At 52.2% G+C, this 24,789-nt stretch overlaps 11 protein-coding genes across 11 annotated transcripts; 8 read left to right on the top strand and 3 right to left on the bottom strand.

Annotated features, from left to right (window-relative positions):
• Positions 1 to 402: 402 nt before the first annotated feature.
• NCS57_00499300 (VOC domain-containing protein) lies at positions 403 to 1,551 on the top strand (the record flags this gene model as incomplete). The annotated part of the gene is made up of 3 exons (XM_053054936.1): positions 403 to 1,068; positions 1,120 to 1,298; positions 1,353 to 1,551. 3 exons carry the CDS (start codon positions 403 to 405, stop codon positions 1,549 to 1,551), a joined length of 1,044 nt encoding a protein of 347 aa, XP_052917096.1.
• Positions 1,552 to 1,868: 317 nt separating this feature from the next.
• On the top strand, positions 1,869 to 2,699 carry NCS57_00499200 (uncharacterized protein; the record flags this gene model as incomplete). The annotated part of the gene is made up of 1 exon (XM_053054935.1): positions 1,869 to 2,699. The coding sequence occupies one exon, from the start codon at positions 1,869 to 1,871 to the stop codon at positions 2,697 to 2,699; it is 831 nt and encodes a 276-aa protein (XP_052917095.1).
• A 190-nt stretch (positions 2,700 to 2,889) lies between these two features.
• On the bottom strand, positions 2,890 to 4,851 carry NCS57_00499100 (uncharacterized protein; the record flags this gene model as incomplete). The annotated part of the gene is made up of 6 exons (XM_053054934.1): positions 2,890 to 2,934; positions 2,988 to 3,358; positions 3,416 to 4,012; positions 4,098 to 4,160; positions 4,516 to 4,552; positions 4,603 to 4,851. The coding sequence occupies 6 exons, from the start codon at positions 4,849 to 4,851 to the stop codon at positions 2,890 to 2,892; spliced, it is 1,362 nt and encodes a 453-aa protein (XP_052917094.1).
• Positions 4,852 to 5,389: 538 nt separating this feature from the next.
• NCS57_00499000 (FAD-binding-3 domain-containing protein) lies at positions 5,390 to 6,667 on the top strand (the record flags this gene model as incomplete). The annotated part of the gene is made up of 1 exon (XM_053054933.1): positions 5,390 to 6,667. The coding sequence occupies one exon, from the start codon at positions 5,390 to 5,392 to the stop codon at positions 6,665 to 6,667; it is 1,278 nt and encodes a 425-aa protein (XP_052917093.1).
• Positions 6,668 to 6,897: 230 nt separating this feature from the next.
• Positions 6,898 to 8,261, bottom strand: NCS57_00498900 (uncharacterized protein; the record flags this gene model as incomplete). The annotated part of the gene is made up of 2 exons (XM_053054932.1): positions 6,898 to 7,093; positions 7,141 to 8,261. The coding sequence occupies 2 exons, from the start codon at positions 8,259 to 8,261 to the stop codon at positions 6,898 to 6,900; spliced, it is 1,317 nt and encodes a 438-aa protein (XP_052917092.1).
• A 476-nt stretch (positions 8,262 to 8,737) lies between these two features.
• NCS57_00498800 (FAD-binding-3 domain-containing protein) lies at positions 8,738 to 10,191 on the top strand (the record flags this gene model as incomplete). The annotated part of the gene is made up of 3 exons (XM_053054931.1): positions 8,738 to 8,870; positions 8,945 to 9,549; positions 9,604 to 10,191. 3 exons carry the CDS (start codon positions 8,738 to 8,740, stop codon positions 10,189 to 10,191), a joined length of 1,326 nt encoding a protein of 441 aa, XP_052917091.1.
• A 1,530-nt stretch (positions 10,192 to 11,721) lies between these two features.
• Positions 11,722 to 13,651, top strand: NCS57_00498700 (MFS domain-containing protein; the record flags this gene model as incomplete). The annotated part of the gene is made up of 9 exons (XM_053054930.1): positions 11,722 to 11,854; positions 11,902 to 12,078; positions 12,134 to 12,354; positions 12,402 to 12,494; positions 12,546 to 12,684; positions 12,737 to 12,812; positions 12,867 to 13,015; positions 13,070 to 13,214; positions 13,267 to 13,651. The coding sequence occupies 9 exons, from the start codon at positions 11,722 to 11,724 to the stop codon at positions 13,649 to 13,651; spliced, it is 1,518 nt and encodes a 505-aa protein (XP_052917090.1).
• An 891-nt stretch (positions 13,652 to 14,542) lies between these two features.
• On the top strand, positions 14,543 to 17,506 carry NCS57_00498600 (uncharacterized protein; the record flags this gene model as incomplete). Its single annotated transcript, XM_053054929.1, has 3 exons — positions 14,543 to 15,910; positions 15,964 to 16,179; positions 16,226 to 17,506. 3 exons carry the CDS (start codon positions 14,543 to 14,545, stop codon positions 17,504 to 17,506), a joined length of 2,865 nt encoding a protein of 954 aa, XP_052917089.1.
• A 157-nt stretch (positions 17,507 to 17,663) lies between these two features.
• NCS57_00498500 (uncharacterized protein) lies at positions 17,664 to 18,041 on the bottom strand (the record flags this gene model as incomplete). The annotated part of the gene is made up of 1 exon (XM_053054928.1): positions 17,664 to 18,041. The coding sequence occupies one exon, from the start codon at positions 18,039 to 18,041 to the stop codon at positions 17,664 to 17,666; it is 378 nt and encodes a 125-aa protein (XP_052917088.1).
• A 3,299-nt stretch (positions 18,042 to 21,340) lies between these two features.
• NCS57_00498400 (uncharacterized protein) lies at positions 21,341 to 22,273 on the top strand (the record flags this gene model as incomplete). Its single annotated transcript, XM_053054927.1, has 1 exon — positions 21,341 to 22,273. One exon carries the CDS (start codon positions 21,341 to 21,343, stop codon positions 22,271 to 22,273), a length of 933 nt encoding a protein of 310 aa, XP_052917087.1.
• Positions 22,274 to 22,765: 492 nt separating this feature from the next.
• On the top strand, positions 22,766 to 24,748 carry NCS57_00498300 (HET domain-containing protein; the record flags this gene model as incomplete). The annotated part of the gene is made up of 2 exons (XM_053054926.1): positions 22,766 to 23,150; positions 23,202 to 24,748. The coding sequence occupies 2 exons, from the start codon at positions 22,766 to 22,768 to the stop codon at positions 24,746 to 24,748; spliced, it is 1,932 nt and encodes a 643-aa protein (XP_052917086.1).
• Positions 24,749 to 24,789: the final 41 nt, after the last annotated feature.

Raw genomic sequence — 24,789 nt, 5'->3', positions numbered from 1 at the left:
TAGCTATAGCTGGAGAACAAATTTGCAGAAACCTCAAGACTTTGCAACCTCCAGTTGAGGGTGTCAATCAGTTCAGAGCTTTTTCCAGTACTCTAATAGTTTTACTCAACACAGCCAAGTAAGCCGACCCGAGCATAGCTTCGGAGTTAGCATGGCATCATCACAACCGCAATAGCCCGTTGCAATATCCCGAGTGAAACCCACCGGGCAAAGTCCCGGTTTCTCGGCTTCCGGCCTGGGGTTATGGGCTTCTTCCCGCACTCCCACACTCCCTAACCCGCAGCTCGGATCCGGGGCCCCGGCTGTACCAAGTAAGCATATAATGGTAGCAACTGGGGATAAGCCACCGTGAAATCGCCACGCTATCAGACATCCTCCTTGAAACCACATCCAATCTTTACAATGTCTCAATCATCTACTGAAAGTCGCATCCTCCTCGATCGGCTTTCATATTGCCGCTACGGACATCCAGACCTGGAAAAGGCAAAGGAGTTCTTCACAGACTTCGGCCTGATCCCGGTCCTGGAAAAAGATGACAAGGTCTACTTCCGCGGCTTCGGCATAGACCAGTTCTGCTACGTGGCGGAGAAGACAAGCGACGGTAAGCGAAAGTTCAGGGGCGGCGCTTGGATCGTGCAGTCCATGGCCGAGCTGGAGAAGGCAACCAAGTTGCCGGGTTCAACGCCGATCCATGACTTTGACGCGCCGGGCGGAGGAAAGGTAGTCATTATCAAAGACCTGCTGGGGGAGGAGGTCACTCTGATCTACGGGCAGGAAGATCGAGTTCCAGAACCCAGAGAGGTTCCTAAGCCGGTCATGTGGAACACCTGGGAGGACAAGAAGCGGCTGGGCGAGTTTCAGCGCCCAGACAGAGATTTGCCGTCCAAGGTCCACAAGCTGGGTCACTACGGATTTGAGGTCAACGTGGACAAGATCCACGAGGTCTTTGACTGGTACAGCAAGACGTTCAACATGAAGAAGACGGATACCTTGTTCCAGCCGCAGAGCAACAAGACGGTCATGATCTTCATTCACCTGGACAAGGGCAAGGAATACGTCGACCACCATGTAAGTTGCGCCAGGCTGCTTCTAGTATATGGTCTACTGATAATCAGGCAGAACATCTTCATCGCCGGCTCACCCGAACTCAAAGAGGGCATCAAAGCGCACCACACCAGCTTTGAAGTCGACGACGTGGACAGCCAGGTCGTCGGCCATCATTACCTGCGCCGTAAGGGCTACATCAACGTCTTCGGAGTGGGAAGACACGTGCTCGGCAGCCAGATCTTTGACTACTGGTAAGCAAATGAAATGATGTCTGAGAAAGAGCTCCCATTCTAATGGTGATGGAGGTTTGACTCGTCCGGATTCATCGTCGAGCACTACGTTGACGGCGATCTGGTCAACGAAGACTCGCCGCATGCGGATGAACCTGCCGTCGCTGCTACGGTGTCAAGCTGGGGTCCGGAAATTCCGCGTGCCTTCTTTACCAAGAAGTTTGAAGATTTACCTGGTATTACAGATATTCCGGTTGTTCCTATCGAGGCCTGAGATGTACGCAAGAAAGAGCTCAGGAGTAGAGTGTAACTGAATATTTCTGGCATTATCTTTGCAAAGCAATACTAAGGAAGCAACATCTTGAGAGCGCTGCATGTGAACAATTGGCTTCATCAAAATCCATTATGAGCGTCATTTCTCCCATTCCAAACCCTCACGAGGGAGCTCGGTAGCATCGGCCTGTATTCCCCGAGCTCGGATCTGCCAAGTGACTTTAAATCGATACGCTGCCGGCGCTAGATGGGATGGCGTCGCCAACACAGGTTATTGAAGCGCTATCCATCCATGGTATTGCACCCCAACCCTCAATCATGATCATGTCTTCCTCAACGCAACACCAAAAGACCATGGCTGGCAGAACAGCCGTCATCTCGGGCTCCTCCAAAGGCATCGGCGCCGGCATCGCCCTGGAACTGTCAAATCGCGGTGCAAACATTGTTCTCAATTACCCCTTCCCGTCCTTGGAAGCCGAGTGCCAGACCGTGGGAAAAACCCTGAAAACAGACTGGATCGCCGTGTGCGCAGACCTGGCATCCGTCGACGGTTCATCAGAGCTCGTCCGACAGGCCGTAGCCAGGTTCGGCCATATCGACATCCTCGTCAGCAACGCCGGCTACGTCCCCATCGCGCCTCTCTGGGACGCCAGCCTGAGCATGTGGGACCGGGCGATGAACCTGAATGCCCGTGGCGCTTTTGCACTGGTGAAGGCGTCGCTGCCGCACCTGACGCCATACAAACCAGCCGATCCCCCGAGCATGTCTGGCGCGGTTGGCGGGTCGCGCATCATCATAGTTGGCTCGGCTGCTTCGCGAGTGCCCAAGGCGAACCAAGGTGTTTATGCGGCCACGAAAGGCGCTCTCGATTCCATCTTGCGGGTTTGGGCCAAGGAGCTGCCGCCAAAGTACGGCTGCACGGTCAACCTGGTGGCTCCGGGGCCGGTGTTGACCGAGACCTTTCTTGAACACTTTACTCCTGAAGAGTGGGAAAAGATCAAAGGAATGTTGATTGCCGAGACACCGGTGGAGGGCGGAGCTGCGTCTGTGGAGGATGTGGCTTGGGCGGTCGCCTTTCTTGCGGAAGAGCGGTCTCGTTTTATCAACGGCGAGTTTATGCTGTTGTCTGGAGGAGTCTCGATGAAATAGTTGCAGGATACACTACATACTTTCTTTGGAAACTTGGATCATTCGAGCATGTCATGTATTTAATCACATGGTTCTATCAATCCCTCTCTCCTTGTTCAACACGGTTGCCAACCTAGCGCCTATCCCATCTCCCTCGTATACTCACTCACCCCACTGAGTTTAAACAAGGGTCCTCTGATTCTGGACGACATCATCGACTCTTCATCGTCAATTCCCACTCGGGATCTGGGATAATCTGACCAAGTTAGTACACCAAGCAGCTCATGGTCAAGGATGGAAGCAGCATACCAAGCCCTCAAACTCGATATTCTTCGGCCTCTCTTTCACATTCTCCGGCAGCCGAATGTCATAGCGCATGAGAAACTCAATCACGAGCAGCTTCATGGCCACCTCGGCGATGTACCGACCGGGGCAGGCATGTTTGCCGTAGCCCCACGTCAAGTCCTTCTTGCCGACAGTGACCATCTGGTTTGTGTTCTGGGCCTCCTTATTTGCAGTTCGGATCCTGTAGTATCGGAAGCCATCAAAGGTCTGGGGGTCTTCGAAAAACTCCCGGTCCATGTTGATCGCTCCCGTTGGAAGGACAATGCGGGCGCCTTTAGGGATGCGGAGGCCGTTGGACAAGGTCATGTCTGAGAGAGCCTTTCGCTGAAAGCTAGCTGCAGGATTTTAGTTACCGTTTCTTTCTGTGTGGTCGTGCTTGGTAGGTAACTCACTCAGGTCGGGAGGGTTCAACCGTTGAGTCTCCTTGATGAAGCTGTCCAGCTTCCACACCTCAGTCAGTACCCGCTTATCCACCACACCATTGTTCTTCTCAATCACTGTCTTTATCTCCTCAATGAGCTCTGGCGCATACTCGGGATGCGTAGCAAGATCCATGAGACACTGAGTCACCGTCGCAGCCATGGACTGAATGGCAGCCACGCACAGGTTAATCTGGGCAATGGTATGCGCCTCGACATTATCAGGGCCCAGCTCGCTCTCGTAGAGATAATCTAGAAGCGACTGAGGGTCGCTCAGAGGCTTGCCCCCATTTGCCTTCTTGTTTTCCAGCGTCTGAGCCACCAGGGCCTTGCCTTCTTCGAAGCGCTGCATCATGTACCCTCTACCCTTGACGAATCGGTAAACTAGGGGACGGAGTATGGCGGGCCACTTCTTCAGGTTCTCGGTCCATACGACGGCGGAGTGTACATGTTCACTGGCGATGTCTAGCCAGTGGTCGTTGTCGGCCGAGGCGGCGCTGTGGAAGACTCGGGCCGAGATGCGGGAGACGAGGCGCATGACGTGCGGCCAGGGCTTTGTGGCGGTAGGTTCTGCACGTGGGATGATTAGCGGTAGTTCAAGTGGCCAAGACAGGGAGATTAGTAAAGCGATGGATGTTTCGGACGGCACACTTACTGTCAAAACTCTCCAGTGGCCAGTGTCTGCGGATCAACTCTTGAATGACAGGGACATATTGTGCTAGAAGTATTAGAACAAACACTCAATGTGAAGGATATGGGCCTGCACTTACGAAGGGTTGGATTCAACTTTCTGTTCACAATGTTGATCTGCTTTTCATCTAGATTGCCCACTTTGGTGTACTTTTTCATACTAAACTGTCATTTAGAGAGGAAAACTATTAATAAGGCTTCAGAGGTGATGACTGCATGGGATATATACCTCCTCTTCCAAGAATGCTGAGAAACTTAACGACTTTTGACTGCCAAGGCCATGGAGTAGGTCGAGAGGGATAATGATATTAGTTCCTGGACAGGAATGAGTCAATGACCTTGAACCTTTTTGGAACTTGGAACAGGGTCTTGAGTATCCTCACCTTCTGTGGTTGTGATTCCAAAGACTTGATCTTGAAACTGGAGGATGCCAAGTCAGCACCCAACAGCTCGGAGAAACAGCACCATACCTTGTTGTAGCTATCAATGAGCAGTCTCCGAGTATCTTTGATGAAAATGTCAATTCGCTTCTTCTTGTTTGGCACCTCTTCCTGCATGGCAATGGGCAGCTTCGGCATCCTGGCGTCAACCGCAAAGGACCAGACAAACAAGGCTCCGAAGAGCACAGCGCTGAGTATTCCCCATCCCGCCACTGCAAGAGCATTCTGCTCGAGCTTGGATGCTAGAATGGGATAGTAAATTTCGAATTTGGCCGACATGGTGATTCAGCAAGAGCGTGTATGGTGATGGTGGACTTGGGTGAGAGAACGGGCGAGACGAGGAATAAAGAACAACTCCACCAGCTGGGCGATATCCCTCCCACGCAATCTAGACGTTGGCTGCAGCCATATCGCATCGAGTCAAGCATTCGGAGCCACACCCGGGTGTATGTGCATAAGTGACGGTCCTCACGGAGTCCTCGGCCGACCAGCTGAGACCCCGATGGTCCTCTGATATGCCGTCGGGCCAGGACTCGGAACTTTACTTGGGCCGAAACAAGACTTGCTGTCGCCTGACGGGGTCGAAATCTCAAATTCCTCTTGGCGAAATAACCGTCCGTGATGGGATCCGTTGGCTCACCTCGGTCAACTGGCATGACCCGGGAACGCGTACTAGAAATAGTGACACTCTTATGTGTCTCAGAAATAGCTTCAAGAAATAGAACATCTATATCTTCACTTCATGGGATCCAGTATATCAACATATCTATCCTACCTCGCAACCCGCCTATCAACATTCCCCCCCAAGCCCCCAAGCATGACTGCACCAGACTTCAACCTCGCCATCGTCGGCGGCGGCATCGGCGGCCTCTGCCTCGCCGTATCCATCACAAAGTACACCTCCATTCCCGTAACGGTGTACGAGAACGCACCAAAGTTTGGCGAGATTGGCGCAGGCGTCGCGTTTGGACCCAATGTCATCAAGGCCATGAATAACATCTCAGAGCCTCTTGCGGCTGCCGTGGGTGCTCGTGCGAATGGAAACACGTTCCCGGAGAAGAAGGGCACGTGGTTTGATTTTCGAGTTGGCATGGACGGTGTCGACGAGGCTGCGAGGGCAAGAGGTGTCGTCGCCGGGGCGTTTCTTGGCGCCGTCAACCACCCTGAGCCTGGGAGCTGGATGGTGAATCGCACGTATCTCATTGACGAGCTGGTCAAGCATCTTCCATCGGACATTGCTCGCTTTGGCAAGAATCTTGTCGACATCCAGGATCTTGGCGCTGAAGGCGTGGTGTTGTCATTCGAGGATGGATCAACGGCACGCCATAGCGCAGTTATTGGCTGCGACGGCATTAAGAGCTGTACACGACGTGTTATGCTAGGCGAAGGCAACCCCGCCGCCAACCCCGTATACACTGGCAAATACTGCTATCGTGGTTTGGTCCCCATGGACAAGGCGGTCGAGCTGCTCGGCGAGGAAAAGGCCATGAACTGCCAGGCCTACCTCGGCTACCACGGCCACATGCTCACATTCCCTGTGGCTGGAGGCCGGATGATGAACGTGGTGGCATTCCAGTCAGCCAATGACTGGCCGCACGAGAGGATGGTCATCCCAGCCACGAAGGAGCAGATGGTCGACAGCTTCAAGGACTGGGGCTCCGATGTGCGCCACATCGTCCAGCTGATGGGCCAGTCCGACATCTGGGCCCTCTTCGACTCCCCGCCGACAGACGCCTTCCACAAGGGAAATCTGTGCCTGCTGGGAGATTCGGCGCACGGCTCAACGCCTTTCCAGGGAGCTGGCGCCGGCATGGCCGTGGAGGATGCATACGTGCTTGGGCGACTTCTGCAGCATGCTAAGAAGGCAACTGATCTGCCTTCTGTCTTTGAAGCGTTTAGCAGGGCTCGGATCGAGCGCACGAATAAGCTTGTCAAGACGAGCAGGGAGGCGGGACATGTTTGGCACTTTGAGACGGAGGGAGATGATATTGATAAGATTCGAGAGAACTTGAAGGATAGGATGAGGTGGATTTGGGAGAACGACATTGAGAAGGACATGAAGGAGGCTGAGGCATGGTTGAAGGGCAGGAAGTGAAATGGACTTGGAACTCTGGAAATGAATGTGGAAGAAAACCGCCTTGTTATCATACCAAGCTCATTTAGAATGTCAACAGTGTTCAAAGAAGGCACTCGTGCTTTCGAAAGGCCAGTTATGGCAGGTTGAATTGCAGGTATTGGCTGGGCTTTTTCAATCAAGTTTGATGTCCAGAGCATGCTTATTGGCAATATTGACCAAGTTTGACGACAAGCCTTTATTCTAGATGCTTATTTCCCACCTGGCACCGCCGGGCTCACGCACATGCTCTGCTCAATATCATATATGATATCCTTGATGTGCTCAATACCAACAGAGACCCTCACCATCTCTGGTGCAACACCGAGGTCGATCTTCTCCTGCGGCAACATTACCTTGTGCGTGGTAGACCAGGGATGGATAGCAGTTGTCTTAGCATCGCCATATCTGAAGTTGTTAGCTAAAAGGTCAGACTCAGCTCAGGAGTGTCTTACCCAGGGTTGTTCGAGATCATCTTGAAGTTGTCAACCAACTGCTCGCCCGCATCAGCCCCGCCCTTGATGCCAAACATGAGCACCGCTCCGGCGCCTCGAGGGAGATACTTGAGCGCGAGCTCGTAATGCGGGTGGCTTGGAAGGCCCGGGTACGAAACCCACTCGACGTTCTCATGCTTCTGCAGCCACGTGGCAAGGGCAATCGTATTCTGAGCGTGCCTCTCGCACCGCAAGCTTAGCGTTTCAATCCCGAGGATGAACTGCTGGCTGTTGAACGGAGACAGACACGAGCCAACGTCGCGTAGTATCTGGCCTCGGATGCGCATGATGAAGGCTTCCCGTCCAAACTTGTCACTGAAGTTGAGGCCGTGGAAGCCGGGGCAGGGCTTGTTGAACTGCGGGAACCGCGTCGAGTCCTTCCAGTTGAAGTTGCCCGAGTCTACGATGATGCCACCTGTGGCGCTGCCGTGGCCGCCGATCCACTTGCTCATGCTCTCCACGACGATGTCGGCGCCGTGCTTGATGGGCTGGCAGAAGTACGCGCAGCCCACCGTGTTCTCAACCACGAGCGGAACGCCAGCTTCGTGCGCAACCTCGGCGATGGCTTTAATGTCGGGCACATTGAAGTTGGGATGCCCGACCGTCTCGATGTAGACAGCCTTGGTGCGCTCATCGATGGCCTTCCGCACCGCCTCGGCAGACTCCTCCACCACGCGGCACTCGACGCCAAACTCGGGCAGCAGGAAGGAGAACTGGTTGTACGCCCCGTGGTAATAGTGCTTGCTGGCGACGATGTTCTCGCCGTGCCCAGCCAGGGCGACCATGGTCATGAAGACGGCAGCCTGGCCAGAAGCCACTGCCACGGCCGCCACGCCGCCTTCAAGCGCTGCGATGCGGCGCTCGACGACCGTCGTGGTCGGGTTGCCCGTGCGGGTGGCAATCTCGCCCTCCTCCTCGAGATTGAAGAGGCGGGCGGCGTGGGCCGAGCTGCGGAAGTTGAAGACGTAGGTCTGGTAGATTGGCACGCCGCGGGCCAGGGTCGCCGAGTCGGGCGTCTGGCCTGCGTGGACCTGCAGGGTCTCGAACTCTGGGACGCGCTCTGGCTCTGTGGTTGTCGTCATGGTGATTGTTTGGTTGACTTGAGGTTGAGTGTTGCAGGGTTGTGACAAGGAGGCAATGCAAGTATTGTGATTGGTGGTGGAAAGTCGTTAGCGAGGGAGGAGTAGCCAAGGTTTGTGAACTGAGAGTGGCAATGCTAAGGGATTCCTGGAACGAACAGTCATTTTCCTGTGCTTTTCACGCTAAAGATAGGCCGATGGATGGATGTCTTGAGCTCGGTTCCGACAAGCCTCGCCAATGCAATGTTGCGTGGCACGGATCCTCGGGCGTGTCGGGATTTTCGGACGGGACCCCGAGGCGAGGCTGGTCGAGATAACTTCATTCGGGATTATCTAGGCTCGGCTTGGGTCAGTGATAGGTCGATCCACATGATGGATGATACTTTTATATCCGTATGTTGAGACGTGGGATGTGTTGGAGTATCTCTCGAATCACAGCAGCATTGTCATCATCCTAAACATCTAGAACTACGGGAAAGATGACGGTCAAGAAGCTCAAGGTCATCATCGTCGGTGCCGGGTTCGGCGGCTTGGGGGCAGCTATTGAATGTGCTGATCGTGGCATGGATGTGACTGTCATTGAAAAGTACCCCGACTCAAACAACCAGGGTGGTAAGTCATAATCTCCCAAGTGCCCATCGCTTCTGTCTTCCGGAACAAGCTAACTCATGCATGCGTCTTTACAGACATTCTTGACTTCTTCCCCAACGCTGGCCGTATCATCCATCGATGGGACAATGGCAAGGTCGGCCAGCAAATTCACGACACCGGGTGCAGCCGCATCCGGACGATGGAGCTCTGCAAGTACGATGGAAAGTTCCTCACCAACGTGCCCTGGGCGAGAGACGGCAAAGAACACAACATTACGTACGCCGGCCACCGAGGTCAAGTCCACTCCATTTTCCTCGCCCAAGCAAAGAAACTGGTCAAAGACATCAGGATCGGAATAGCTGTTACCGAGTACCTCGAAGAAGATGGCAGAGCGGGCGTCTTGCTCTCCTCCGGCGAAACTCTCTGGGGTGACTGTGTCATTGCCGCAGATGGACCGCGGTCCATCGCCCGCGAGAAGGTCCTCGGCCTTGATAATGATAGCAAGGACGGGAAGAACAGCGGCTGGGCAGTGTTCAGAAGCTTCTTCAAGACCGACGAAGAAATGTTGAAGCATCCCGGGCTGAAGGATCTGTATCATACCGACAGGGACACTGTCAGGTTTTGGATGTACGACAACTTGAGCCTCATGGCTTTTGTCTGGAACCAGGGCAAGGACATTGCTTGGGTTTTGATTCATCCGGTAAGCTAGCAAGCCTTGACACAAAAAACGGGCGCCTAATACTCGATATCATAGGACGACAAAGAATCCAGCGAGTCTTGGTCAAATATCGCGGAGCGAGAGCACCTAGCCAAGTGGATGAAGTACTTCACCGCCGAGGACGCCCAGGCACTGTACGAAGTAACCCCTGTGGGCAAGACCATCGACTTCAAGCTCGTCTACCGCCCCACGATAGACAACTGGGTGAGCAAGGGCGGCCGCACCATCCTAATCGGCGACGCAGCCCACGCAAACCTGCCAACCGCCGGCCAGGGCGCGTCCCAGGCGCTGGAGGACGCCGTCACAGTGGCCCAGTGCCTGACCATGTCCGAGGGAGACGTCAAGCTCGCTCTGGAGGCCGCGCAGCGGATCCGCTACCACCGGTCCAACGCTGTGCACAAGAGCGGGCAGACGAATCGGGATGCGTTCTACAAGATTCCCTGGGACGACATCGAGGCGGCGCCTGAGGAGTGGGCGAAGAAGAGATTTCCGAAGCTGAAGCCGTGGGACCCGCTGCAGTTTGCCACGGAGCAGTTCCCCAAGGTGGCTGAGGATATTAAGAAGGGAGTCGTGGGTCATCTTGACGATGTTGCTGTTCCTCCGCCTGAGGGTGGATATTGGTAAAGGGTGCTTTGCTACATGGTCCCACGGATGCTTGTTTGTCCTTGCCAAGTTTATTCCTTACATGTTTGCAACAGGTAGATATTTGCACAATAGAAATATTTGCGTCAAGTCTTGCAGTGTATCATTGTAACACTTGGGTGTGCCCTGTGCCCAGGTCCACCCTGGCTACTCAAATTCTTACTTCACGGCCCCTTGCTAGCTTTGTCGTTAATGTCGGCTGATATGATGGTCTGAGTCTTGAAAGCACTCGGTGGCAAAGGTAGGTATTGCATTCTGGGGGTACCCGTCCAGATAGCCAAGACACGGTAGTTCGAAATACGAGCGTGATTTAGTGGTACACGTAACTATGCAACATGGTGTGATGTCAAAACGACTTGTCGACTCAAGCAAGATTATCCTAGGTGCTCGCTTCGACGACTGATGGCCAACTCGGCTCCATGAGGGTAATGGGCACGAGAGTAGCTTAGAATTGCCCGACATGCGACTGGTCGACTGCCAATATCCTCCGTCCATCTGACCTGACCATTGCCTTCTTCCTTGACTTGGCTCAAAAGTCCGGCAAATGATACCAATTTGCGATCGGGTTAGCAGTGAATTTTCCGACATCAACATGCCCGTATCTCGTAGTTGTTTACCGGCACAGCACACCACAACCTATCAGTGCCCCCTCCCCTGTCTCTGTTGTTAGCAAGGAAATGCCAGCTATCGATAATTGGCAGCTGTTCGAGAGCGGGAAGCGGGGTTATTGAGCGCCACGCGTAGACGGTGATGCTCGGCCGAAGTTTTGCTGGTCTCGGGATACTCGGGAAAATACACCGGCGGGCTGGGATGGACTGGTCATTTTCTCTTCGGCAGAGGCTGGGCCTGGGTTTTATCTCTGGCTGAAGGGGGGCCGACGCAGACAGAGTTTGGCAGAGGAGGGGTCACTCTGTAGTAGACCAGGGTAAAGATACGTTATCTCACAGGTAGAGGTTAGGAGAGATAGAGTAAGAGGAGGCTGTTTTTGATGAGCCTGGAGAACATGAATGAAGTAATGATCAGTAGCAGCATTTTGCAGCGAAAAATCACCAAAAGTAGATAAAATACGCAATAAAGTAACACGAATAACCAACAGTTGGATGATATTCCAATGTGCCCAGGTACAAGCTAGATACCATGTGAGCCGGCATTCAAGCCATGACAGCTTCATCGGGCTAGCTCGACCCCAGGTTTCTCTGCATGAACCAAGACCAAGCCGGGTCCTGGCTTGCGTCTGCTCTGGCCCACAATTGAAACGGGGATTCAGATCGACTCCCGGGTTTCAATTCTTTCCATACTTGGACAGCCTCGGGGGAGGGGGCTCGAGACACATCCATCCCTGTGCTGTGTGTTATCGACGCCGCCTCGAGCTTGGAGACACGGGCTACGCGGTATGTCTACAAATACACGTCGGCCCTTCCAAGTTATGGCATTGAGGCTACCAACACGTTGTCGGATCACATCGGCATCAATCAGAACCTAAAACCATCTTGCTTCAATACTATTCTCACCATGGCTTTGTTGTCTCTGGGGCCAGTCGTTTCTCATGCGCTCATCCTAGTGGTGGCCATGTCCAACATCTGCATCCTGTCCTACGACGCCGGCATGATCAACAACCTGAATGCGGTCCAGCCGTACTTTGAACGTTGGTCAACCACGCTCAGCCAAGGGCTTCCGCTAACAGCTCGGCAGACTTCAACCTCGACAGTGATCTCATCGGCCTCAACGTCGCCATCATCAGCGCCGGATGCATCTTCGGCTCTCCGGTAGTTGGCCCCATTGTGGATCGCTGGGGACGAAAGACCGGCCTTGGCATGGGCTCAGTCTGCATCATCCTCGGAGTGGTGCTGCAGGCGTCGGCGGGCAAGGGTAAGTGATCACTACCAACATGTCATCCAGACTCACGCTCACACATGGTTTGCAGTCGCCCAGCTCATCGCCGGTCGCTTCATCATTGGCTTCGCCACCATCATAAACGGCTCCATCGCCCCCATGTGGGTCATGGAGCTGGCCTCGCCCAAGTACAGGTCCATGCTCTCGAGCTCGGTCCTCGTCTCGGTGCCGTTCACCTCGTTTTTGGTCACTTGCATCATTCTGGGGATATATGACAAGCAGTCAGACTGGGCATGGAGGGGGATCATGCTGGTGAGTGCCCCAAGAAACGGTTCTTGCAATTTCTGACACACATCAAGGGAGAGGCAGTGCCCTCTATTCTCTCACTCTGTCTCTTGCCGTTTGTCGAGGAAAGCCCAAGATGGCTCTTCTACAAGGGGCGCGGCGAAGAAGTAAGAGATTTTGCTTCACTCTTGGTCCAACCCCTGCTGACATTAGTATAGGCTACTAATATCCTCGCTCGCTTGCACGCAGACGGTGATATCGAGCATCCAATGGTCGTCGCTGAAAGCCAGGAGATTCTTGGCGCCCTGGAGCATGAGAAGGAGAACAACGGAGGCTGGAAGGACCTTGTATCCCCTGGTATGATTGACTTTTTCCCTTGCAGCTCGACGACATCTAATGAAGAATGCAGCCCCCAACCTGAAGCGGTTCAGTATTGCTGTCCTTATGAACATCTTCTACCAGATCCTGGGAGGAAACATGATTCTGTAAGTTCATGGTTCTCCAATGATTAACCCTTGTCCCTGACGCGTTCATCACAGCTACTTCTCATCCTTCCTCATTGCCAAGCTCGGAATCGAAAGCAGGAGAACTGTAATCCTTATCAACATTGGTCTGCTACTCTGGAAGGCCTTTTGCAGTGTTGGAGGCGTCTTCCTCATCGACAGAATTGGCGCTCGCAAGCCTCTTAGTAAGTCTGACCGCTCCGACCCATCATCTTGGTTGAAATTGACACCTCCCTCAGTCGCCGGGACCTCTGCCACTGTGGCTCTGTTCGGCATGCTTTCTGGTCTTTCGTACCTTTCGGATGAACGTCCCAACGAAACAGGATATGCTATTGGTGCCGTCGTTGTCGTTGGTCTGTTCCTCCTTGCGGTATCCACCAGCTGGTATGTCGTCCCACCCTTTCTTTCAATCCAGACTCCACTGACAACGACAAAGGATGATTCTTGCCTATACATACCCCCCCGAAGTCCTCCGCTACTCCCAGCGAGCCAAGGGTGTGGTAGTCGCCCAAGCCATCGGCTACGCCTTCAGCTTCCTGAACCTCTACACCGCCCCGCTCGCCCTCGAGAAGATCGGCTGGAAGTACTACGCCATCAACGGCAGCTGGAACTTTGGCATCCTGATCGTCGTGTACTGGCTTTTTGTGGAGACCAAGGGCAGGACGCTCGAGGAGATAGACGAGCTCTTTGACGGCATGGTCTACACGGGCGGCGTCATCATCGGGCACCGTGCTGCGCGGGCGCTAGAGGAGGAGGAGACTGGGGATGCGGGAAGCATTGCGAAGAGACAGCTTACAGCGACCTCGGCGAATAAGGAGTAATAGGATAATATAAGTTTAAGAAAGAATATAAGTTTAAGTTTAAGTTTATTTGAATTATTTTAATACCTTTATTAATATTTTTTCTTATTTTAGTATTATTATTTAAATTCAAAAATTATAATAATTTTTTAATATTATTACAATTATTATTATTTATATTCAGAAGGGTCTTTTACAGCCGCCGCGCCTCACCTTGGTGAGCTTCGCAAAGGTGGAAATGTCTAGGCCAAGGCATCAGGATCCATTTGCTAGGTCCCAATTCCGTCGATCCACGATGATTGGTTGCGAGACTCCACGAATTGCAGAAAGCAAGGTTTGCCTCTGTGCTGCCATGTCTACTATGAAGGATGCACTCACAGGTAGCTTTGTCTGGTTTGGTTTCAGTGTTCACGTTTGCCTTCCCCTAGTAACCCAGAAACAAAGGCCCTGGATGATCTAGCTTGTTATCGTCGCGTCACGATGAGTATCTCCGGTAATGCTACACATGCTGCATATGGGTTTCCAAAGGCCTCTAGTCTGATTCCCGACACGTTCGACCGGATGTCGGGCCAGTCAAGGCAGCAAAGCAGACTTTTGAGAAGACGAGATGATCTTATCCCAAAGAGAAACCTCAAGAATGCCTTGACTAAATGAGAGGGGAAAGATAGCGCCAAGGCTCGCGATGCACAGCCCCCTGCGAACAATAACCCCTGTCCATTGGTTCAGCCCGTTGAGGGCTTTCTCACAGCGCTTAAACCGCCTCACATAGCCACTGCGGCTGAGATTGTGAAGCAGCATGGCATGATTGTGCTCTTTCAACCTCTCCATCAAATATCGACGCTCACCATATCAGGCATCAACATCTTGAGCTGGCACATTCGACTCAATGCGCACTTTTGCCCCCGTGTAACCATGGAAGCCATCGGCGCAGGCGCCAGCACTCTGGCATTTGTGCTGCTGGCCCTCAAATCGACCAAGGTCATCCACGAATCGCTCTCCGCAATCAAGGATGCACCGAGGATAGTGCGTGAACTGGCACAAGACATTCAACTTCTACAGTCAGTCCTCGGACGCTTGACGCACTGTCCTTTGAGCCATGCTCCGAGCAGCACAGTCACTTCTTTCCAGGACATGCTCCAGGCCTGTACGGCTGAACTTTCCAGCATTGAGAATCGGTTGGAGCAGTTTAAGAAGAAGCCAGACAGTAGCCGCTCCAGCCGGGTGTACAAGGGGATTCTTGGGTATGTGAAGAAAGAGGAGCTCGAGGAGGCACGAAGCAGGGTGAGAGATAAGACGACACAGGCCAACCTGTATCTTGGCTTGCTTCAGGCGCAGGCGATTTCGGACACAACCTCCAAGATTGACAACCAAGCGACGACAACAACTGGAATCCTGGAACAAATCCTGGGCGAAGTCGCAAGACTACATTCTCGCCTCGGTAATAGTGACGCAGCCTCCGCAACCCAACACGATGATGCCTCCGAAGACGTTTCAGCTTCCATCACCCAGAACTTGGAGACAATAACTCTATGCTCAGAACTCGAAGAGAGCATCTCACGTCTTTCGAGTCTCGTTGATCGCGATGGGTTGACCTTGGATGCCGACGATGCAGAGCAAATCATCGACGACCTGAGAAAGTTCATTCTGATAGCCAGAGACAAAGTGTCGATCAAGCAGACAGGAAAGGGCAAGGCAACTACGAATCCATATGCAGTAGAAGATGTTGGCGGCCAAGTACGACGAGACTTGAAACTGATTGAGGGCTTGATGTTATCGGCTCCGATTGTTGCCATAAACCAACCAGGTACCATCTTGTGCTTCGTATTTACTATCGATGAGAACCAGGCTAACGTGTCAGTTCCCAACTTTGCTCATCTCCGTGCTCATCTCCCGACTGGCGCCATAATCAAGCAGAAACGAGCCAGAGAAGAAATCGATGTCGAACACGGTTTCCTCACAGTATCCGTAAACAAACGAAGAAGACTCTCCCAGAGACCCAGCTCCTCAGAGAACACAAGTACCCACAGAGATGTTGTCGCAAACATCATGTTCCGCCCCTCAGCCTCCCCATGGATGTTTTCTGTCTCAGTGTCTCAGGGACAGTTATTTGATCGCAGTATCCAGAGTATACCGCGGATTTCAGTTTGCCCGATTATTCCCAATGGATCGCCGGTGTTTCGGCTGGTGCAAGAAGGCAAGCTCAGGGAGTTTCGTATCCTGCTGGACGAGGGGAAGGCAAGCCTCAGGGACCACGATGAACAGGGCATGCCTCTATTACATGTGAGATTAATAGAACCAGCATTACATGATCCTTGAAGCTGATCTTGGCCTAGTACGCAGCTGCAGGAAGCGTCGACATGTGCAAGTTTCTCATTGAATCTGGTGCAGATGTCGACGAAATGGGAGAGAACAGTGGAACTGCTCTCAGTCACATCACAGGGCTAAGTCGCCATGATACTACGCTAGTATTACTCGAGAACATGGCCGACCCAACTCTGTCCTATCCAGGATGGGACAATCCATTATCGGCTGCTTGCAGCTCAGATATTGTAAGTAGCTTAGCTATTGTCGGGACTTGATGCTCATTTCGTACAGCCATCCGTGGAGCTTTTTTTGAAGCATGGCAGTCACTTTGCCCTTCACGATTTTGAGAGTTCAGACATGAATGGCAGAACAAGACTGCATCAGGTCTGCATGGCAGACTCCAGATCAACGAGCAAGCGAAAAGCAGTGGGCATGCTGGTTGCTGCGGGAGCCGACATGAACGCTCGCATAGTCCAATCCTGGTCTCCGGACGATCATCAAACGCTCGGGTTCACGTGTCTGCACAGTCTAGTGTACACTGCCCATCGAGCAGAAGATCGGGATGAACTTGAGACTCTTGTTTACTTGATTCGGCAAGGTGCAGACCCCTCTGCAGTCGACCATCACGACAACACAGTTGCAATGAGAGCATATCTACCCAATGAGAACGACAACCAGTATTCATCCAAGGGCTCATACAGAGGCGATCTCTGGGACGCGGCGGTCGCCATCTGTGGCTACGACCTTGAACAGTTCCGAGCCTCTTACCCAAGAGTTTCAAGGTACAACAAAAGTTACAGCAGACAAGACTTTGAGAGACTATGGCTTGGACACGAATCCCTCTGTCCGTATTGGGATGACAAGAGATATCCGGAGGCCGGCGGGGATGAAGACTATTGGAAACAGCCTTCGCAGCGCTGCAGGCATACCTCATGTTCAGAATGTGATCAAGATGGCGAAGGTCTCGTTGAAGCAAAGCCAGACCCCACCAATGAAGATGATGTCCCAATGTACGCCTTGAACTACCACAACAGGTATCCACGCAGTCCTTCAGTGGATCAGATGGGTCATATTTCCCGAGAGTCTGACGTTTGGAAACGCACCCATTATACCCCGGATCTTAGCCCTGAGCAGTACGCGATCGATGACATGGATCCGGAAGACGACTACATGGATGAGATGGATTTGGATGACATGAGTGCTGATGAAGCAGAGTTGGAGGCCCAATATGTGTTGGAAAATTCACTAGAAGCATACCGAGACCGCCAGATCGACGAAGATGAAGACTTGATCCATGCTCTGGAGCCCGAAGATGGCCTTGAGCCTCCATCTGAAGAGGATGGTGAAGAAGCATTTTGGAGATTAACACGCCCGGTGGAGGATGAGGCGGATAACTTTATCGACTACTGGATTGATCATGACTCTCCTCGTCAAGAAGAGGCAGAGGAGTCCCATGAGAGTCACGATGGCATCTCGCCTCCACTGAGCGAGGATGGCGAGGATTTCTATAGAAGATTGACGGGACGAGGTCAAGACATGAGTGATATCGAGAATGGCTCTCGAGGTCATTAGGTTCCACCTGAGAAGGTTCCCTTGCGTCGACGAGCAGTAATGAACATCTACCAAGTAGAGCTTGACAGTTTATTCAGTTGGATAAGTAAAGGGTCTGTTGATTCTCCGTGCCAGTTCATATTCGCATCCGCATCAGTCGTCTTCATCTGATCCCCATTTATACTGCGAATGCATGGAATGATCGCCATGAGGGAATCCAGCCTCCATATTGATGCGCCGGATCTCTTCCCAGGTCAATTCCTGGAGCGTTCCTACGGATATCGTTCTTCAGGAGCGGCGATCCCTCCTTCTCCTCATAGTCAACACCAAAGCCTCTCTTGAAAACCACCATCATCTCTTTCCCGCGCTCGCCTTCCTTGGTTAGGGCTTCATCTTCTTCTGTACCAGGGGGAAGTCCATCTATACAGTCGCCAGGCATGTCCTGTTCGAACACAACCCGGGTGTTGGGGTCCAGAACTGATCCAGGCACGTCGCACAGAGTGGAACGATAGATCTTGACAGAGGGTTTGGTTTCAACACCATCCCTGGAGTCCATGGCGCGCTGCCAGTGTGCTGGCTGTAGATGGCGTATAACCTTCACGATCGGAAATCCAAGGAGTGCCGATTCGCAGCTGATATAGTAAAGTTCCTTCCACCCGCAGCTTTTCAAGATATACTGGTCCAGAATTTCGTAGCTTGCATGCCTAAACCTGGTGGTGATGTCCTGTACCGTGAGTGTATCAAGACGGAGACCTGGGAGTAGTTTGAACATGGCATCGAGATAATAGCAGCCAACCCCTGCCCCTCCTGGTAGAGGCACGGTCATAATATCCTCTGCGGTGACCCGTACATGCCGGAGTTACGAGAGAGTCGCGACAGGCAATGCCGTTAATACGTCGAGCATAGCCTCGGGTGTCTTGAAGGTGAAGTGAATCTGGCCGATCCAGCTATCGTCAATCTCGTCTCTGACTCGGCGGCAAGTTCGGACGAGAGCGAGAGTCTACCGAGGCCTTGTTCTTGGATAGGGGGCCTTTTTGCCCTCTCTAACGCCCCATTGAAGTCTTTTCGAAGAGAAGAGGAGTGCGTAGATCTTGAGACGAAGCTCCTGGGGAAGAAGTCGGAGCAGCATGCTATCTTTCTGCTGATAGAGAGCCAGGTCTGGGTGGCTAGGCGGACGCGATTCGCTTTCCATGGTGGGAGACGGTTCGTGGTCGATCAAGGTAAAAGGTGAAAGAGAACAAAGGATGCGATTTGGACTGCTGCGAGTGAGGGTGAACAAATAGTTCAGATAGGGACATTCCCTGTCGCCTAAATAGTTCCAGCTCTAACGAGAAGCGGTGCTGTTCCCGACACGAGATTATCGTGAGACTTGATGCTGTATGAAGCCGCAGAGTGCTGCCTAGAGGGGATGTTTTTCGTGATGATGATGAATCTTGGAGGTTCTCGAGCTGGGTGGGCTCGCAAGGGCCTCTCCGTACCGTGTGTCCAGAGATGAGGCGATGATGTTGATGGTGTGTACATTTGAGAGGCGTGTTCGATGATGACCTGCGGCATCGTGCTGCCTGCCGAGACGTGTCGCGCGATGACAAAAAGGCAAGTGCAGGCCATTTTACTAACGCGAAGCAAAAAAAAGACCTGCTTGAAGCCAGATTCGAACTGACGATCCCTCACGGGAGTGGTGCTTAAGACCACCGCCTTAACCACTCGGCCATTCAAGCTTGAGGTTTATTTTTTGCGAGTTTCTGTCACTATGTACACTCCGATTGATTTCCTGCTTTGACGACAGCTAGTCAACCGCGTAGTCCTCAGGTGCGCGCAAACAAACAGTTTCTATAGTGAATTTCTATCGATTGCTCGGAAGGTCGGATTCTTTGGTCGTTGCCTGTGCCCTATTATAAATACTGCCGCATCGGCTGTTCCTCCATCATCGAGATCCACTTTATTGAATGGCATAAAGATTCAAGTGCTGATATGATGCCCAAGAGACTCAGTCCCCAAGGGACATGACCAGTTAGTTAGCTGGGTTTCGGGGCGCAAAGTCTTGTTCTTCTGTCGACAGGCCTGCTTCAGCACCTCCGCCTGTCGGAATCAACTCGGCTTATCTGGAACCCGAAATAGAATTGAGTGTGCTTGAGTTTCGTCTCCTACTTGGTCGGCATCTGTACGCCCGAGTCTGGAAGCAGTTTTGAAGTGGCTGAAAGTTTGAACTCAGATCTGTGACTCAACAAAATAGCCAAAAGTTTGCTGTTGATAGGTGGGATGAGAGGCAGTATATGACCAAGTCGCCTCCCCAGACGCCTTGACGACTCATCTTTTCCTTGTTACCAATAATCCACCACTCTGTCCCAGCGTTGCACAATATCTATCAAATACCTCAATAGAAGTGCCAAATCACAGCAAGATGCTCTCGCTGCCCTGGGAAATCATTTTTATGATACTAGAGCATCTCTCTCCCCGCTCTTGCGTCGCTCTCGCTCTTACAACCAAGTCACTTTTTACCGTTCTCTTCCCAACTGGCAGAGTCCCGGTCCTTGGATACAGTCCCGGCCAGACCCCCCCCCCGACCCTTTCAGAGAGTTCGAGTTTTCAGAAAGGGATGAATTCCTTTTGCTTCTTGAGAAAGATGACCCCACAGTGGCCTTTTGCTTTGACTGCCGCAAACTTTGCGCCATCGATTCGAGCCGGGGCCACTTGAGTTGCGCCAAACCTGCTTGGGTCCCGAGAATTCCATGGCCTGCAGTTAACTTTGCTGAGGCGCGCTTGACCATGAATCGGCAGATGTATGGCGAGCCATATGGATTGCCACTTGAGTGCCTCGAGTACAGGTACGAATTTGAACGGTTCATCAACCTCAGCACCAACGTCATCGACCATCACTTCCCTCTGAGCCGACACCCTCAAGGCCGCCAATACCTCACAAGGCATCGCCAAAGCACAGTCTTGAACCTCGTGCGCACCCGATTCGGATGTTTTTACACAACCCTGGACCTTCAAACACATCTCTGAAGCACAAATTATTGACAATGAGCTCTATATTGCACGGTTTCACTCCATTAAAGGCCCCCCGGTGGAGATGCGCCTGTTCTTCGACCTCGTGTACAATCTCGATGTGCCGATATGCAAACACCAACGTTGTCAGGTTTCCACCTTCTTGCCGATTGCATGGTGTTCATGTGATGAATGCTTTACAGATTTCTTGATATCTCTGCGGAAGGACGACCTTACGGGATGGAATTGCGGGGTGGCGACCTGCCATTGTCTCGGGAGCTGTCGAAGCCCAGCCGACCCCATCTGGCGGCTAGCCAACGACATGAGAACTGATCTCAGGTATCGGAAATGGCGCTTGCAAACTCCACCTCATGAGGTGGAGAGGCTGGACCGGATAGTTCGTATATCGTCCTTCAGAGGGGAAAACCCTACAGATCAAGAGTTGGAACTGGCCCAGAAAGCGGATAGGGAGAAACCGGGTGGGATTGAGGGCTGTTGGGCCCATGTGCAGGAGCGCCAGCGTGACTAGAAGAAATGGGAAATGCGTGACAACATTCTAAGACCCGTCGAGTGGGATACAAGACGTCGAAATTCACCAACCTCAGCACGGAATGCTATTAGACGTCGGCGGGGCATCAATACGGTCAATACCTAATAAGGGTCAGTCTGGGGGGTCATCTGCAACTCTTTGTAGAAGAGGGCAGGTTAGGGTTGCATGCAGAGAGCAGCTTATCCGTTGCTTAATTGCCTACGGTGGCGGAGCAGAGCTACCACGTGTTCTTTTTAGCGGTGATCACGACATATTCCTACAATCTTACGGCTGCCTGTACTCTTCATTTCTCACCTCTCAGATACCACATACTCAAAATGACGGTTCAAGATGCTCGTTTCTCTCTTCCTGAAACCCTCTGGGATAAAGCACTCACGCGTTTCGATGACCTCAAGTCAACCGGCAAACTCTTCCACGGTCCATATGAAACCACATTGTACCAGAAAGATGACTTGAATGTCGCTTTTCAACTGGCACCACAACTCAACAAGAAGCCGATTCTCCCGGCCGACGCACCTGAGCGCAAGTCAAACCATGTCAAGCGTAACCCGTTTGCCAATCCCGACCCAGAATTCACGCTGTGTCACGTTGGGTCTTCGCATACTCTCATGCTCAACATGTACTGCGTCTACCGTCCAAGTCTCATTCTTGTTACTCGTCAATACGCACCACAGTCTGACTTGCTTGACGCTTCCGATCTTGGAGCATCATGGACCGTGCTGCAGCATCTTTCGAGAACCCAGGCGGAATCGCGCTTGATGATGTTTTATAACTGTGGCGCCGAATCAGGTTCTAGTCAAGGACACAAGCATATGCAGATCATGCCATATCCACAGCCTGAGGAGATAGGGTTTCAGATCTTCCCAGCGCGGGCAGAGTCAACGGACCAGGTAACCAGTGGTCTGTCAGGTGTGCCATACGCACACTTTGTGTTGAAGTTGCCAGTCAACAGCACCATCGACGATGTTGCCAAAGCCCACGGAATCTTACAATCAGCTTATCAAGAGTTTTTAAACGGTCGAGGACACGAAGTCTCGCCTTCGCCGCCGCACAATCTCTTGCTAACATCTTCTTGGATCTGCCTTGTCCCTCGTCGACACTCTGGGGCTGAGCGAGACGCTCTCACGAATGCCATGGGCATGGCTGGAATAGTCTGGGTGGCCAATGAAAGCGAGATAGCCGAATGGTCTAATGCCTCGGGATCTGTCGAGGGTCACTTTGAGTATCTGGGGTATCCTGTCCCGAGCTAAGAAATAATTCTCTGAGGCTTGTTAGGGGAACGACATGATGATCTCATATGGTTCAGAGAATCCTGATCTGTTAAGACCCAATCCGGGGGGCTTGAATTCGATTAAGATCCGAATTAGATTCGAATTACAGCCAAATTAGATTCGAATTTGATAGAATTTTAATTCGTCTTTGATCCAATTTAGAAGAGGGTCTTCTGAGCTTAGGACTAAGAGCGCAGAAATGGTGTCAAATCTCAGACTTCAACTCAGTCTATCAACTCCGAAGAGAACGGGTTCCATTCATCTCGTTATTCTTGAGCTTTAGTTTTGTCTTAAACTCTCTTATCCACCGTGATCGGCGGTATGCAAACAAGAAACGGTAGAGCTAACCAATAAAAGGCCCTCATCCTACTGCGCCTCATGCGGCTGACCTGCATGTCCAGCTGGAGCCTAGAACCCATCTGCTCTGTTCCCCGCCTTGATCAGCCTTTCTGGATCCTCAATCTCGCCAACATGACGAACAAGGAAGAGCCCGTCCATACTGCTGAGTGGAGATGTCACAAGTGTCGTAACATCTGGTGGGAGTGGAAAAAGTCAGCGCCAAATGAACAAAAAGGAATCATCACGTTCAACCATCATGAGTCTTTTGCCGCCCTCGAAGAGTCGGCTGCTGCAGGTTGCTCCCTCTGCGCCAGCTTCCGAGCCTCAACTATCTACCACGACTCATACCCAAAAGATCGAAACTCGGGCCCGGTCGTGCTTGAGGTGTTAAAGTCGTCTTTCAGCCCCCACATCACTTTCAAGATTGGCAAATCCGAACATTATGAAAGCTTTGAGTTTTCAAAGCTTCAATATGGACTCCTTGGTGGGATCAAAGGGAGAAGGCTCCCTGCCAAACGTAATGCTCTGCACATGTATGTCATGATACCTCGAGGCTAATGATACGCAGGGCTTGCTCCAGGCTCTCTCGATTATGATCTCGATCACCTCGTTGAAAAGCTCATAAAGCCATGGATCCATGACTGCACAACCGGCAAGGGCCTTCATAAGGATTGCGATCGCCGAAAGAGAGAACAGGGCGACACCCAGTCCGTTCCAACGCGGCTGATCGATGTTGGCCATGACCAGTCCAGTACTGTCCGACTAGTTGTCCCTGCAGAAGACTTCCCGACCGAAAAGCCCAATTATTTAGCCCTCAGTTACTGCTGGGGCCTTGGGAATGACCCTGCCAAGACGACCCGCGACAACATCAAGGACCGACGACAAGCCATCGACACGGCCCAGCTCCCGAAGACGATTCAAGATGCAATCAAGTTGAGCCAGCTTGTGGGTGTTCGTTATCTATGGGTAGATGCCCTTTGCATCATTCAATCTCACGAGAAGGATAAATACTTTGAAGACTGGAAGGCAGAGGCCCCAAAAATGGGCTCCTATTACTCCAATGCCCACTGTCTCATCGCAGCATCCGGAGCATCAGACAGCAGCGAAGGACTCTTCGCCGAGCGGGTCGCCCAAAAGTATCCAGCACAGGCCTGTGTTATCTCTTTTGATCCCGAAAGCAGCGAGTACATGTACTTCCCATGTCCATCCCCAAACATCCTGGACTGGCTCCCACGAGAGCCTCTGATGACACGAGGCTGGTGCCTCCAGGAAACGACACTGTCCGTTCGGACTCTCCACTGGTCAAGTCTCGGTTTGTTCTGGGAGTGTCCGGGCGTATCTTCAGCTTCAGAATTCCAACCCGAGGGCTGGGAGGTGTGGGAGACTGGTCCTGAAGACATGTATCGCATCTTTCATTTGAAAGCAGAGAAGGCCCTGGGACCGGTATGGACTCAGCTTGCTGGAAACTACCTCTCCAGAGGTTTCACCTTCAAGACGGATCGTCTCATTGCCGTCCAGGGCCTGGGGAGACGGCTTGCTGCTATGCACGACACGGAATACTTTGCAGGCATCTTTAGCTCCAATCTCGCAGATGGATTACTATGGGCGGCATATGACGAGATTAAAAATCGCGAGAAACTCAAGCACTTTCCAACGTGGTCTTGGGCTTCCTGCGGCTCCAAGGCCTATTTCACCGGACCCTTGGCTTACAAATACGCCAAACCCTCCAAGTCCGGCATCTTTCCCCCGGTACGCGATGAGATGGACTTTAGCGACGATTCAAAGAGGACGCTGCGTTTGGAAGCCCCCCTAATGACGATCGACTTTGGAGACGAGACCAATCAGGATGACATGAAGGTCACACTTGAACAGGGACAGTACGCAGTTGACCTACAGTTCGATACACTGGATCTTACGCCTTCGCCTCTAGGAAAGATTCTCATTCTTCTATTGGGATGTCCGGAAAGCCGCGACCTTCCGTACAAGGGCCTGGTTCTTCGACCTCAGGGTAATATGTATGAACGGATTGGCCTAGTTATTTTGACTCTCTGGGGAGATGCAGAACCACTGGATAAGTGTCTTGACTCTTGGAGAAAGGACGTTGCTTTGATCTAGATGAGCGTAGCATCAATTGATCCAAATTAAAGGAACTTCCA

The sequence above is a fragment of the Fusarium keratoplasticum genome, chromosome 3 (genome assembly GCF_025433545.1).
Source record: "Fusarium keratoplasticum isolate Fu6.1 chromosome 3, whole genome shotgun sequence".
Taxonomy (NCBI): Eukaryota; Fungi; Ascomycota; class Sordariomycetes; order Hypocreales; family Nectriaceae; genus Fusarium; species Fusarium keratoplasticum.
The sequence above is the reverse complement of the archived record's forward strand: the minus strand, read 5'-3'. Positions and strand labels throughout refer to the sequence as shown.